The sequence below is a fragment of the Hylobates moloch genome, unplaced genomic scaffold, assembly GCF_009828535.3.
Source record: "Hylobates moloch isolate HMO894 unplaced genomic scaffold, HMol_V3 SCAFFOLD_12, whole genome shotgun sequence".
NCBI lineage: Eukaryota > Metazoa > Chordata > Mammalia > Primates > Hylobatidae > Hylobates > Hylobates moloch.
The window spans coordinates 9,899,727-9,913,055 of NW_026652287.1; the positions used below are offsets into that span (position 1 = coordinate 9,899,727).

At 45.8% G+C, this 13,329-nt stretch overlaps 1 protein-coding gene across 1 annotated transcript in view; it reads right to left on the reverse strand.

The window, feature by feature from the left end:
- CCDC62 (coiled-coil domain containing 62) overlaps nucleotides 1-10,567 on the reverse strand; it is a 52,631-nt gene extending 42,064 nt beyond the window's left edge. The window contains 4 exon segments of the mRNA XM_032168421.2: nucleotides 1,230-1,331; nucleotides 3,478-3,644; nucleotides 7,408-7,600; nucleotides 10,410-10,567. Coding sequence (XP_032024312.2) covers nucleotides 1,230-1,331; nucleotides 3,478-3,644; nucleotides 7,408-7,600; nucleotides 10,410-10,445 — 498 coding nt within the window. The 5' untranslated portion in view covers nucleotides 10,446-10,567.
- Nucleotides 10,568-13,329: the final 2,762 nt, after the last annotated feature.

The following is a 13,329-nucleotide window of genomic DNA, read 5'->3' on the forward strand; positions in this document are numbered from 1 at the left end:
ACCCCAGCCTCCAGAGTAGCTGGGATTACAGGCGTGTGCCACCATGCCTGGCTAATTTTTTTGTATTTTTAGTAAAGACAGGGGTTTCACCATGTTGGCTAGGCTAGTCTCGAACTCCTGACCTCAAGCAATCCACCCGCCTCAGCTTCCCAAAGTGCTGGGATTATAGGCATGAGCCACGGCACTCGGCCTCCAGGAGCACAGCCTTCCTAATGCACCCACTGTTTTAATGGTGGGAAAATGCCTTGGCAGCACCTTCAGACATACCTACAGCTTTGCCAGAGTTTGCTATGATGGAAACCAGAGAGGCTGTTGAAGCCACTAAACTGTCCACTACTTGACTAAAGACATGACTGTAGATTTTAATATTTTCTCTTTAATTTTAAGAGCACTTGCCCCAATCACTTGAAAACAATGTGCTGGGGCCGGGCGCGGTGGCTCACGCCTGTAATCCCAGCACTTTGGGAGGCCGAGGCGGGCGGATCACGAGGTCAGGAGATCGAGACCATCCTGGCTAACACAGTGAAACCCTGTCTCTACTAAAAATACAAAAAATTAGCCGGGCGAGGTGGCGGGCGCCTGTAGTCCCAGCTGCTCAGGAGGCTGAGACAGGAGAATGGCGTGAACCCCGGGGGGCGGAGCCTGCAGTGAGCCGAGATCGCGCCACTGCACTCCAGCCTGGGCGACAGCGAGACTCTGTCTCAAAAAAAAAAAAAAGAAAACAATGTGCTGAGAAAAATCACATATTTATTAGCGTGAGCATTTCGTTATACCAACATTGTTCCTTTAAATACCAATTGTCAAAGACACGTGTAACAGCAGGAGAGTGTGTATCGTTGTATATTGCATGTTAGTGACTACATCAACTGCTTGATTGCAAATGGTTTTTCCCTCCATTAAAAAAAACCTATCAAGCAATCTAATGGCCTATAACTCTATGAGACCTGACAATGGATACCCGGGGACAAAACAAGTTAATTCAGACCTGCCAGCCCACAGAATGGGCCTTGGAGACAGAAGACCAGAAGCAGAGTCCTGCCTCCTTTCTTGATGCCTTGGGAACATCATTTTAAACTTGTTTCCCTCATTACTAAATGGGCGTTTTAAAAAACAAGAGCAACGTTGGTAGCTTCACATTTCTGGGATGCTAGGGACTTAGGTAAGATAATGAATATGGATATAAACTAACAAGCACTCTGGCAAATGCAGGAATTCTTATTTTTGATTACCTTTAGCTTTATCATTGTCGTGAGAGCTTGTTCTCGAGCTTGTAGCTGTCCTACTCGAGCAGAAAGTTCCACTAACGTGTTGCTGAGAGTTTCGTTTCTAGCCTACAAGAAAACAACACAGATGATACTGCTTGAGTCCTTTTAAAGCTTTCACGGCTGGGCGCGGTGGCTCAAGCCTATAATCCCAGCAATTTGGGAGGCCGAGGCGGGCGGATCACAAGGTCAGGAGATCGAGACCATCCTGGCTAACACGGTGAAACCCCGTCTCTACGAAAATACAAAAAATTAGCCGGGCGTGGTGGCAGGCGCCTGTAGTCCCAACTACTCAGGAGGCTGAGGTAGGAGAGTCAATTGAACCTGAGAGGCAGAGGTTGCAGTGAGCCGAGATCGCACCACTGCATTCCAGCCTGGGGAAAAGAGCCAGACTCCTTGTCCAAAAAAATCCATCTTTTTTTTGACAAGGAGTCTGGCTCTTTTCCCCAGGCTGGAATGCAGTGGTGCGATCTCGGCTCACTGCAACCTCTGCCTCTCAGGTTCAATTGACTCTCCTACCTCAGCCTCCTGAGTAGTTGGGACTACAGGCGCCTGCCACCACACCTGGTTAAGTTTTGAATTTTTAGTAGAGACGGTGTTTCACCATGTTGGCCAGGCTGATCTCAGACTTTGGACCTCAAGTCATCTGCCCACCTCGGCCTCCCAAAGTGCTGGGATTATAGGCGTGAGCCACCGTGCCGGGCTCAAAAAACCAGTCTTACAGTTTTTATTCCCAATATGCCACTAACATTATGAGATAAAACACAATAATTGGCTGGGCACAGTGGCTCACACCTGGAATCCCAGCACTTTGCGAGGCCGAGGTGGGCAGATCACCTGAGGTCGGGCATTGGATACCAGCCTGACCAACACGAAGAAACTCCGTCTCTACTAAAAATACAAAATTAGCTGGGCATAGTGGTGCATGCCTGTAATCCCAGCTACTCGGGGGAGTGAGGCAAGAGAATTGCTTGAACCCAGGAGGCAGAGGTTGTGGTGAGCCGAGATCGTGGCATTGCACTTCAGCCTGGGCAACAAGAGCGAAACTCCATCTCAAAAAAAAAAAAAACAAAAAAAACCCAATAATTTAGAAAACATCACTGAGGCTACCAAAACTTCATTATACCCTCTTATCTTTGAGGAAAGCTTTCTAAAATAACTCATTGTTGATTAAATGGTAGATGCTACTAAACCAAATGGCATTAACAGTTAAAAAGCGTTGTACTGAAGTTCAGTCTCTAAGACCGGATAGTGCTGTGCAGCTAACCAAAACTGTAGGATAAACACAAAACTACAAGGGGTGGATGAGTGTAGATACCTTCACACACACACACGTATGCATTTTTGCATTGGTTGCTTGTTGTTATTGTTGTTTTTTATTGAGATGAGGTCTCACTATGTTGTCCAGGCTGGACTTGGACTCCTGGGTCCAAGCGGTGTTTCTGCCTCAGCCTCCCCAGAAGCTGGGACTACAGGCATACACCACTGTGCTTGGCTTACATATGCTTTTTTTTTTTTTTGTCACCCAGGCTGGGGTGTAGTGGCACAATCACAGCTTACTGCAGCCTTGACCTCCTGGGCTCAAGTGATCCTCCTGCCTCAGCCTCCCAAGTAGCTGGGACCACAGCAGCGCACCATCACACCCAGCTCATTTTCGTTATTTCTTCTTTTTATAGAGACAGGCATTTGCCATGTTGCCAAGCCTGGTCGCGAATTCCTGGGCTCAAGCAATCCTCCCACCTCAGCCTCCCAAACAAAGAGCTGGGATAACAGGCATGAGCCACCAAGCCACTGTGCCCAGCCTCACATGCATTTTTAATGAGACATTTAAATCTAATTTTTCTTTTTTCTTTTTTTTTTGAGACAGAGTTTCGCTCTTGTTGCCCGGGCTGGAGTGCAATGGCACGATCTTGGCTCACTGCAACCTCCACCTCCCGGGTTCAAACAACTCTCCTGCCTCGGCCTCCCGAGTAGCTGGGACTACAGGCGTGTGCCACCACACCCAGCTAATTTTGTATTTTTAGTAGAGATGGGGTTTCTCCACGTTGGCCAGGCTGGTCTCGAACTCCTGACCTCAAGTGATCTGCCCGCCTCAGCCTCCCAAAGTGTTGGCATTACAGGAGTAAGCCACCATGCCCGGCCAAATCTAATTTTTCAATAACTGAAACACAAAGGGAATTTGGACTAGTGAAGCTTATCAAAAAATAATCCCAACCTCAAGGTCTTCAGAGAGAAGAGCAGAATGCGTTGCCTTTTGAGCCATTTCCTGAAGCTGTAGTTGGGTCTTTTGGAGAGCTGTTTGGCATTCCATTTGATTGGATTCAAGAGTTTTTACCTTCTTTGTGAGTGACCTGATTATTTCAGTTCTTTTATGTAGTTCACCTGAGGGGAAGTTCATCAATAATTTGTAGTCAGACCTTCAGCTTAAAAGGCATTATTTTCAAAATGGGTGTAAAAAGTTAAAATGTGCTAGAGAATTTTTAAAAAGACAATCTTCTTTTAAAACCTTTTATTATGAAATGCACAATATCACACCTAATCAAGAAACAGAACTGTGAGCAACTGGAAGCCTCTGGAGGTCACTTCCTGAACATAATCACTCCAGTTTCCACTTTCCCAACCATGACCCTGATCTTAGAGTAATCACTTCCTAGCTTTTCATTACAGTTTTACCAATGACCACATGCCTCAAAATTATAGTTTAATTTGAACCATATAAAAATGGAATCATATTCTGAGAATTCTTCTGTTTGCTTTTTTTGCTTAAGATGATGATTCTGAGATTCACTCAGTTGTGTGTAACTTGTGTTTGTGCACTAACATTGCCAGGTAATATTCCACTGAATGATTACACAAAAGCTTATTTCTGTTTTATTTTATTTTATTCTATTTTTGAGACAGAGTCTCGCTCTGTTGTCCAGGCTGGAGTGCAGTGGCGTGATCTCAGCTCACTGCAAGCTCTGCCTCCTGGGTTCATGCCATTCTCCTGCCTCAGCCTCCTGAGTAGCTGAGACTACAGGTGCCCGCCACCACACCTGGCTAATTTTTTTTTATTTTTAGTAGAGACAGGGTTTCACCATGTTAGCCAGGATGGTCTCGATCTCCTGACCTCATGATCAGCCCACCTCAGCCTCCCAAAGTGCTGGGATTACAGGCGTGAGCCACCATGCCCGGCCATTTTTGTTGTTGTTGTTGTTGTTGTTGTTGTTGTTGTTGAGACAGAGCCTCCCTCTGTTGCCCAGGTTGGAGGGCGATGGCACGATCTTGGCTCACTGCAACCTCCACCTCCCGGGTTCAAGTGATTCTTCTGCCTCAGCCTCCCAAGTAGCTGGGATTACAGGCGAGCACCACCACGTCTGGCTAATTTTTTATATTTTCAGTAGAGATGGGGGTTTCACCATATTGGCCAGGATGGTCTTGATCTCCTGACCTCGTGATCCATCCTCCTCAGCCTCCCAAAGTGCTGGGATTACAGGCGTGAGCCACCACGCCTGGCCTACCAAAGCTTATTTCTAATATTGATGGTCATTTAGGTTAGTTCCACTTTGCAGCTATGATAAACAATGCTGCTCTGAATATTCTTTTACACGCATCTGTTTTTTTTTTTTTTTTTTTTTTTGAGACAGAGTCTCGCTCTTAGCCCAGGCTGGAGTGCCGTGGTGTGATCTCAGCTCACTGCAACCTCCGCCTCCCAAGTTCAAGCAATTCTTTTGTCTTAGCCTCCCGAGTAGCTGGGATTACAGGCATGAGCCAGCACGCCTGGCTAATTTTTATATTTTTAGCAGAGACAGGGTTTCACCATGTTGGCCAGGTTGGTCTCGAACCCCTGACCTCAGGTGATTTGCCTGCCTCAGCCTCCCAAAGTGCTAGGATTACAGATGTGAGCCACAGCACCAGGCCTTTTTACATGCATCTGGGTGCATATTTTCAAGAGTTTCTTGAGAGCCCTGCTTCTCAAAATGTGGTCCCTGGACCAGCAGCAGCAGTGGCATCGCCTGGGATGCCTGTTAGAAATGCAGACCGTTGGGCCCCAGACCTATTGTATCAGAATCTAAATTTTAACAAGACCCTTAAGTGATTCATGTGTCTATTAAAGGGTGAGAATATTCCTAGAAGTGGCTTTGCTGGGCTGTAGGATATGCACACCTTCAGCTTCACTAGATGCTGCCAAATGATTTTGCACACTAGCAGTGACAACTGACTCCCACCAGCAGCATCTCAGCTTTCCCTTGGTGCCATACGTTACCAACACCTGATAATTTCTGCTAGACTGGTAAAGGTAAAATAGTATCTCAATTTGGTTTTCATTTGCATTTCCCTAACTACTAATGAGAATAGGAAACTTTTAGTATATTTATTGGCCATTCAATTTTCCTCTTTCCATGAGGTGCCTATTCAAATCTTGCTCATTTTAAAATCAAATACTGATGGCTACATATAATGTGGGTTATATATGTTATATGTGTTATCTTTGTTCTTTAACATTTTTTTTTTCTTTTTTTTTTTTAAATTTTTTGAGACGGAGTCTCGCTCTGTCGCCCAGGTTGGAGTGCAGTGGCGCAATCTCGGCTCACTGCAAGCTCTGCCTCCCGGGTTCACGCCATTCTCCTGCCTCAGCCTCTCCGAGTAGCTGGGACTACAGGCGCCCGCCACCACGCCCAGCTAATTTTTTGTATTTTTAGTAGAGACGGGGTTTCACCGTGGTCTCGATCTCCTGACCTCGTGATCCGCCCGCCTCGGCCTCCCAAAGTGCTGGGATTACAAGCGTGAGCCACCGCGCCCGGCCTAACATGTTTATATAAGAGCTATAAGATGTTATACTGCATTTAATGAGCAACCATTTTAAACACTGTGTGTATATACGTGTGTGGGTGTGGTCAGAGTAAAATCAGATGGTCATCAAAGAAACGAAAAAATCATATATTTGGGTTTTTTGTTTGTTCCTTTCTTTGTTTTGACAGAGTCTTGCTCTGTCGTCCAGGATGGAGTGCAGTGGCGCAATCTCAGCTCACTGCAACCTCCACCTCCCAGGTTCAAGCAATTCTCCTGCCTCAGCCTCCTGAGTAGCTGGGACTATAGGCGCCCACCACCATGCCCCGCTAATTTTTGTATTTCTAGTAGAGACGAGGTACACCATGTTGGCTAGGCTGGTATCGAACTCCTGACCTCAAGTGATCCGCCTGCCTCAGCCTCCCAAAGTGCTGGGATTACAGGCATGAGCCACCACGCCCCATCAAAAATGACAGATTTGGACTGTCACATTTACAGAATCTTTTGAGTAATGTTAAGTAAAAAAAGGTTATCTTTCTATTATACAGATCTAGTGTTTTCTCCTCTAATGCATTCTACTAACAACCTAGAGTCATGGAACATTCAGATGTAGGGCAGCACTAAAGGAATGACAAAATTAAAATATGGTATCAAATAAACTTTTTGCAACCATTTTTGAGACAGCTATAATTTTTTTTTTTTTTTGAGACAGGGTCTTGTTCTGTCCCCCAGGCTGGAGTGCAGTGGTGCAATCTTGGCCCACGGCAACCTCCGCCTCCTGGGTTCAAGCAATTCTCGTGCCTCTGCCTCCCGAGTAGCTGAGATTACAGGTGTGCACCACCACGCCCAGTTAACTTTTTGTATTTTTCGTAGAAATGGGGTTTCACCATGTTGGCCAGGCTGGTCTCGAGTTCCAGAGCTCAAGTGATCTGCCAAAGTGCTGGGATTACAGGTGTGAGCCACTGTGCCTGGCCGGACAGCTATAATTTTAAAAGATGACCATTTTAGGAACTTAAGATCAAGTTCAATAACAAAAGCCTAAAATCTTTCAGTTTAGTTTAAGAGAAATGGCTAGTCATATGGCATCTTCATTCATACTCCTGTTCAAAACTTCAGCTTCACCACTGGTGCTCACCCCATGTTAACTGGAGCTCTATCCAGCCCCCTTTCTATACTGAAATACTTTGCTTGTCCTACTTTATTTGTGTGTGTCTGTCCCATTGTGGCTGTTCATAAAGTCCTCCTGTCTCCAATGAGCCTAAACTTGAGGACAGCAGGGATTGCAGTCTTTACTTCCTCTCTATCTTCCCCATGAGCCCATCAATGTGTTAGCACACAGAAGTGCGTAACTGTTGTCACTGAATGGATTTCTGACCTTCTAATTTGCTGCAACATTCTTCCAATGTCAACACTTTCTGCCGATCCTCTTCCCATGAAAGAAGCTGTTGCTGGTGCACTGCAACCATGTCATTGAGCTCTTTATCTCGATCTTTTAATTCTCCAATGAGCAACTGCAGCTCCTTCCGTTGTTTCTCAATAGTGGAAATCTCAACTTCTGACCCGATGTTCTAAACATAGAAAGCGGTTTCACATCAAAATAGAATGAAATCAATAACAAATCAGCCAAAGTCCATTTTCCAAATAAGTATATCTTCTTTTGCTGCCAATTCTAAGTAGTTCAATTAAGTTTTAAGTTAATAACATGGCAGCAAAAGATTATGTATACTTAAAACATGTTCAAGTTAAAACTTACCATGCACTCTGCCTCTCTACAATTTTCTGTCATGCCATACGTACCATGCCTAAAAAGTGGGACTGTTTCTAAAACCCACTGGGTAAACAAATAAACTTATTTCTACACTTTTTCTCCCCCTTTGCCAACAACGCTTTTCTCTGCCAGTCAATAACATTATCCCTCACCTTGCCCCAGCAATTTGAGTAACCAAGTACAGGTAAACATGAAATAGTGGCCAGGCGTGGTGGCTCACGCCTGTAATCTCAGCACTTTGGGAGGTCAAGGTGGGCCGATCACCTGAGGTCAGAAGTTCAAGACCAGCCTGGCCAACGTGGCAAAACCCCATCTCTACTAAAAATACAAAAATTAGCTCAGTGTGGTGGCACACGCCTGTAATCCCAGCTACTCAATAGGCTGAGGCAGGAGAATTGCTTGAACCCTGGAGGCAGAGGTTGCAGTGAGCTGAGATTGTGCCATTGCACTCTAGCCTGGGCGACAAGAGCAAAACTCTTATCTCAAAAAAAAAAAAAAAAAAAAAAAAATCATGAAATAGTTACTGTTTAAATGTAAATGATCCTTACTAAAGAATGGGAATTTTAGTCTATAAAAAGAAAATTAAGTCTTCCAGTGTTCAATATTCATGACAACTACAATATCTAAGGCATCTATACATACTCAATCAATTAAGGGCAATTTAATATTGTAACTGATCCAAATACAACATACATCATTAAAAAACAAATTCTGTAAGGAAATTTGTGAAAACATGTACCCAAAGACAATAGTACGATAAACTCCCATATACTCAGTGCCTGGGTTCTACCATTATTGAGATTTCACTGCGGCTGCTTCAATGTCCTTTTCTTTTCATTATTGGTTAAAAAATACTATTTCACCCTTACATACTTCAGAATGCATCTCTAAAAATGAACATTTCATATATAACCATGATGCCATTTTCATATCTAACAATATTATCTATTAATACAATAATTTCTTTGAAGTATACAGCATTTTAAAATCTAACAAGATGGTCTGACCAAATCGTGATCCCAGAATTAGCCACTTAGTGGCTACATAACCTTGGGCAAGTTACTTAACTTCTCTAAGCATTAGTTTCCTCACCTGTAAAACGATAGCAACAGCATTTTAACATCTTGGAGTGGCAAAGATTAAACAAGACAAACTCTGTAAAGTACTGAGCACAAAGCCTGGCCCGTTGTAATCACTCAACAAACATCAGCTCTCATTAACACTGTAAACCACATTTCAAATCATGGTGCTGTCCCTGCCTATGAAATAAACAACTAAAAGTGTTACTTTAATAGAGTTCCACCTTAAAGACAGTAATTAAAAGTTCACCAGTGGCCCTTTGTACCTCCTTACTGCTTTTTGAAAAGTAAGATTTGTAAATAAACAAGAATAATGAGGTTGGGCTCAGTGGCTCACGCCTGTAATCCCAGCACTTTGGGAGGCCAAGGTGGGCAGATCACCTGAGGTAAGGAGTTTGAGACCAGCCTGGCCAACATGGCGAAACCCTGTCTCTACTAAAAACACAAAAATTAGCTCGGCATGGTGGTGGGTGCCTCTAGTCCCAGCTATTCCGGAGGCTGAGGCGGGAGGATCGTTTGAACCCGGGAAGCAGAGGCTGCAGTAAGCCGACATTGCGTCACTGTGCTCCAGCCCTGGGGACAGAGCCAGACCTTGTCTCAAAAATAAATAAATAAGAATGATGAATAAATTACAGTTGCTAGTCTTAACAAGGAAAATGGAATTTGGAGTCAAGGGATTTCAAGTCCCAAAGCTTGAATTCCAGTGTTGGGTTAGCCCTTCATTCATGTATTCAACAAATAATTTATTGAGCGCCAGTGGCTGGGCCACAGCCCGCCAGGCAAGGAGCACATATTCCACTCCAGGAAAACGCAGTAAGCCGGCACAAAGGCAGGTCGTCTTACACTGATGGACGCGAACCTTGGGCAAGCCTACTTCAAGACTTTTTGGTACAGTGGAGTTGTGAGAGCTCCTTCCTCTACTCGCCAGGGTGTGTAAATTAAGGACACCCAGCGAGGTAAATGGGAAAGCAGCTCCCCAGACGCCAATCGTCCTCCTTAAACAGTAAGCACCGGGTACGCGCTACTCTGTGGCCTGGGCTGAATAACAAGGTGTTATTGGGTTAAGGAAACGGTCGTGATGCCGTTTTCCTCTAGTGTATTGTTTCACTTTTTTTTTTTTTTTTGAGATGGAGTCTCGCTCTGTCGCCCAGGCTGGAGTGCAGTGGCGCGATCTCGGCTCAAGGCAAGCTCTGCCTCCCGGGTTCACGCCATTCTCCTGCCTCAGCCTCCTGAGTAGCTGGGATTACAGGCGCCCGCCACCACGCCAGGCTAATTTTTTTTTTTTTTTTTTTAGTAGAGACAGGGTTTCACTGTGTTAGCCAGGATGGTCTCGATCTCCTGACCTCGTAATCCGCCCGCCTCCGCCTCCCAAAGTGCTGGGATTACAGGCGTGAGCCACCGCGCCCGGCCTGTTTCACATTTTAAGTAGACTGTTCTACATTTTAAGTAGATTGTTCTTGAGAAGCAATAGATTTCGACCAATGTGCACCGTTCCCGCGGCGCCCCGCCGCGCCCAGAACCGCCGCTTACCTGGCGCCCTGCAAGGAAGGCGGCCGGAGGGTTCATAGGTGTTTCCTCCGTCCCCAGAGAAGGCCGGTGTGGACGGCGTCACCTCAGAAACGCCATCGGCGCGCCGGCTCCGAGCGGCGGGGGCGAGCCCGGAGCTCCGGAGCCCCGAGCCCTCGGTCGACCCCCGCCCCGTACCCCAACCGCCTGCCTGGCCCCCACGCGGCGTGCGCCCGCCGGGACTCGGGGCTCCCGCCAGGATTTCCCGGCAGCAGCCCCGCTGCGCTGGTGGGCACTGTTCTTCTACCTCGGAGACTGGGGGATCCCAAGTGGCTCAGGCTGAGTATGGATGCTTTTTGCTCACGCCCGAGGCTCCGGCGCTGGAAGGCCTCGAAGAACCGGCTGTTCACCACTACCCAGGGAATGAAGAGAATAAAGGCTTCTGCGCCGCCCCCAGCACTCTGGTTTATGACATTTGAGTTGCTCACTTCCCTATCTTCCATCTTCCCCCTAATAACCGTGAGCTCAGCCATGCTCGCTCCTGTGTAGCTGGCTCCCAGAACAGGACCTGACATTCGAATGCGTGGAGGCAGGGCCCAGCCCTCGGGGTAACAGTTGCGGGCCACCCTAGCACCTTTGATACTTTAAACCAAGAATCACAGATGAAGAGGGGGAAATTTACTTTTGGGGGCTCCTGAAAAGCAATGAGAACCACGGTACTTTGTCATGACAAAATCTACGATATTCTGGGTTGAATCTAAGCTTTTTCACCTGTCCTTCCACAGTCACCTCTTCATCCCTCTTTCACTCTTCGTAAGATGTGGGAACGGGACTAGGAAAAAATAAGGCTTATCACACTTCAGCCCTGGCTGCCCATCCCTGAATGCTTAACCCATCAGACAGCAAGACAATTACTAAATATGGCCTTACAGGGTTTCAACTTTACTTTTTGGTTGAATATGAAATACCAAAACATGCCCTTGTGTTCAAAAAATACAATCTGAAAATGGAAAAACAAAATTAAGATTTCTTACTTTGAAGCTTTACTGATAGGCTGTTTGGGAGACCAAGGCAATGTCTTAGAATTTAAAATCAAGAAAGCTGGGCGCAGTGGCCTGTAATCCCAGATCTTTGGGAGGCCAATGTGGGAGGATCTGTTGAGTTCAGGAGTTTGAGACCAGCCTGGGCAACATGGTGACACCCGTCTCTAAAAAACATTTTTTTTTTTTTTGAGATGGAGTCTCGCTCTTGTCGCCTGGGCTGGAGTGCAATGGCACAACCTTGGCTCACTGCAAACTCTGCCTCTGGCCTCAAGCAAATCTCCTGCCTCAGCCTCCGGAGTAGCTGGGATTACAGGTGCCCGCCACCACGCCACCTTTTTTGTATTTTTAGTAGAGATGGGTTTCACTACCTTGGCCAGGCTGGTCGTGAACTCCTGACCTCAGCTGACCCACCCACTTCAGCCTCTCAAACTGCTGGGATTATAGGCGTGAGCCACCACACCTGGTCAAAAAATAAATTTTTTAAACTGGGCGTGGTGGTGCACTCCTGTGGTCTCAGCTACTCAGGAGGCTGACTTGAGCTGGGAGATGGTGGCTCCAATGAGCTGTGATCATGCCACTGCATTCCAGTCTGATCGAGAGTGAGATCCTGACTCAAAAAAACAAAAATCAGGCCAGATGTGGTGGCTCACGCCTGTAATCCCAGCACTTTGAGAGGCCGAAGCGGGCGGATCATGAGAGCGGGAGTTTGAGACCAGCCTGGCCAATATGACGAAACCCTGTCTCTCCTAAAAATACAAAAAAAAAACACAAAAAACTAGCCACGTGTGGTGGTGGCGCACCCGTAGTCCCAGCTACTCGGGAGGCTGAGGCAGGAGAATCGCTTGAACCCAGGAGGCGGAGGTTGCAGTGAGCCAAGATTGAGTGAGCCACCTCACTCCAGCCTAGGCAATAGAGGAAGACTCCGTATTAAAAACAAAAACAAAAACAAAAACAAAACAAAACAAAAAAACACCAACCACCACTACCACCAAAACCCAAAACCAAATAGCCAATAAATACAAAAAGGTGGTCCACTTCCCTGATCATCACAGAAATGCAAAAAAATAAATAAATCAATCAACAAAGCAAATTCTGGGTAGTTGCTAAAAACAGCCTAGCAGTAGATGACTGCAGTAAGTTGGTGGTGATGAGATGTAAAGGAATGTGGGTTGAATGTCAATTTTTGAAGTGAGGAGTTTTAATTCACGTTTCTTAGGTTTCACCACTGTAAGACTTGGTATTTTTCTAGAAAGTCCTCGAGTGCCATTGTTCACCAGGCAACCATGTGTAACACTCAGGTAAAAATACACGTACAGGCTGGGTGCAGTGGCTCACACCTATAATCCCAGCACTTTGGGAGGCCGAGGTGGGAGGATAGCTTGAGCTCAGGAGTTTGAGACCAGCCTGGACCACATAGGGAGACCTCCCATCTCTATAAAAAATATAAAAATTAGCCAGGTATGATGGCATGTGCCTGTGGTCTCAGCTACTCTGGAAGCTGAAGTGGGAGGATCACTTGAGGCTGGGAGGTCAAGGCTGCAGTGAACTGTGATCACGCCACTGCATTCCAGCCTGGGCAACAGAGCGAGACCCTGTCTCAAAAATTAATAAAATTGTGTGTATCTAGAATAGTAAGAAATTAGGCTCATTTTGATTATGGTTCATAAATAGTAACTGAGTATGGTAAGAGGATTATGATGGCAAGGTACAAATTAAAAATCTCAGTAGTTTTTACCTTCGCTCCCCACAGGTTTTCTTTAAAACAACAACAAAAATTAAAGAGAATACGTAACTTTAAAAATATGACAGAGGTGAAAGCTACAAGAATTACACTGCATCTGATTTTATACTCACAGTCTAATCCAAACTGAAGTTCTGAATGAACTTTTCCCAGTCTCCCT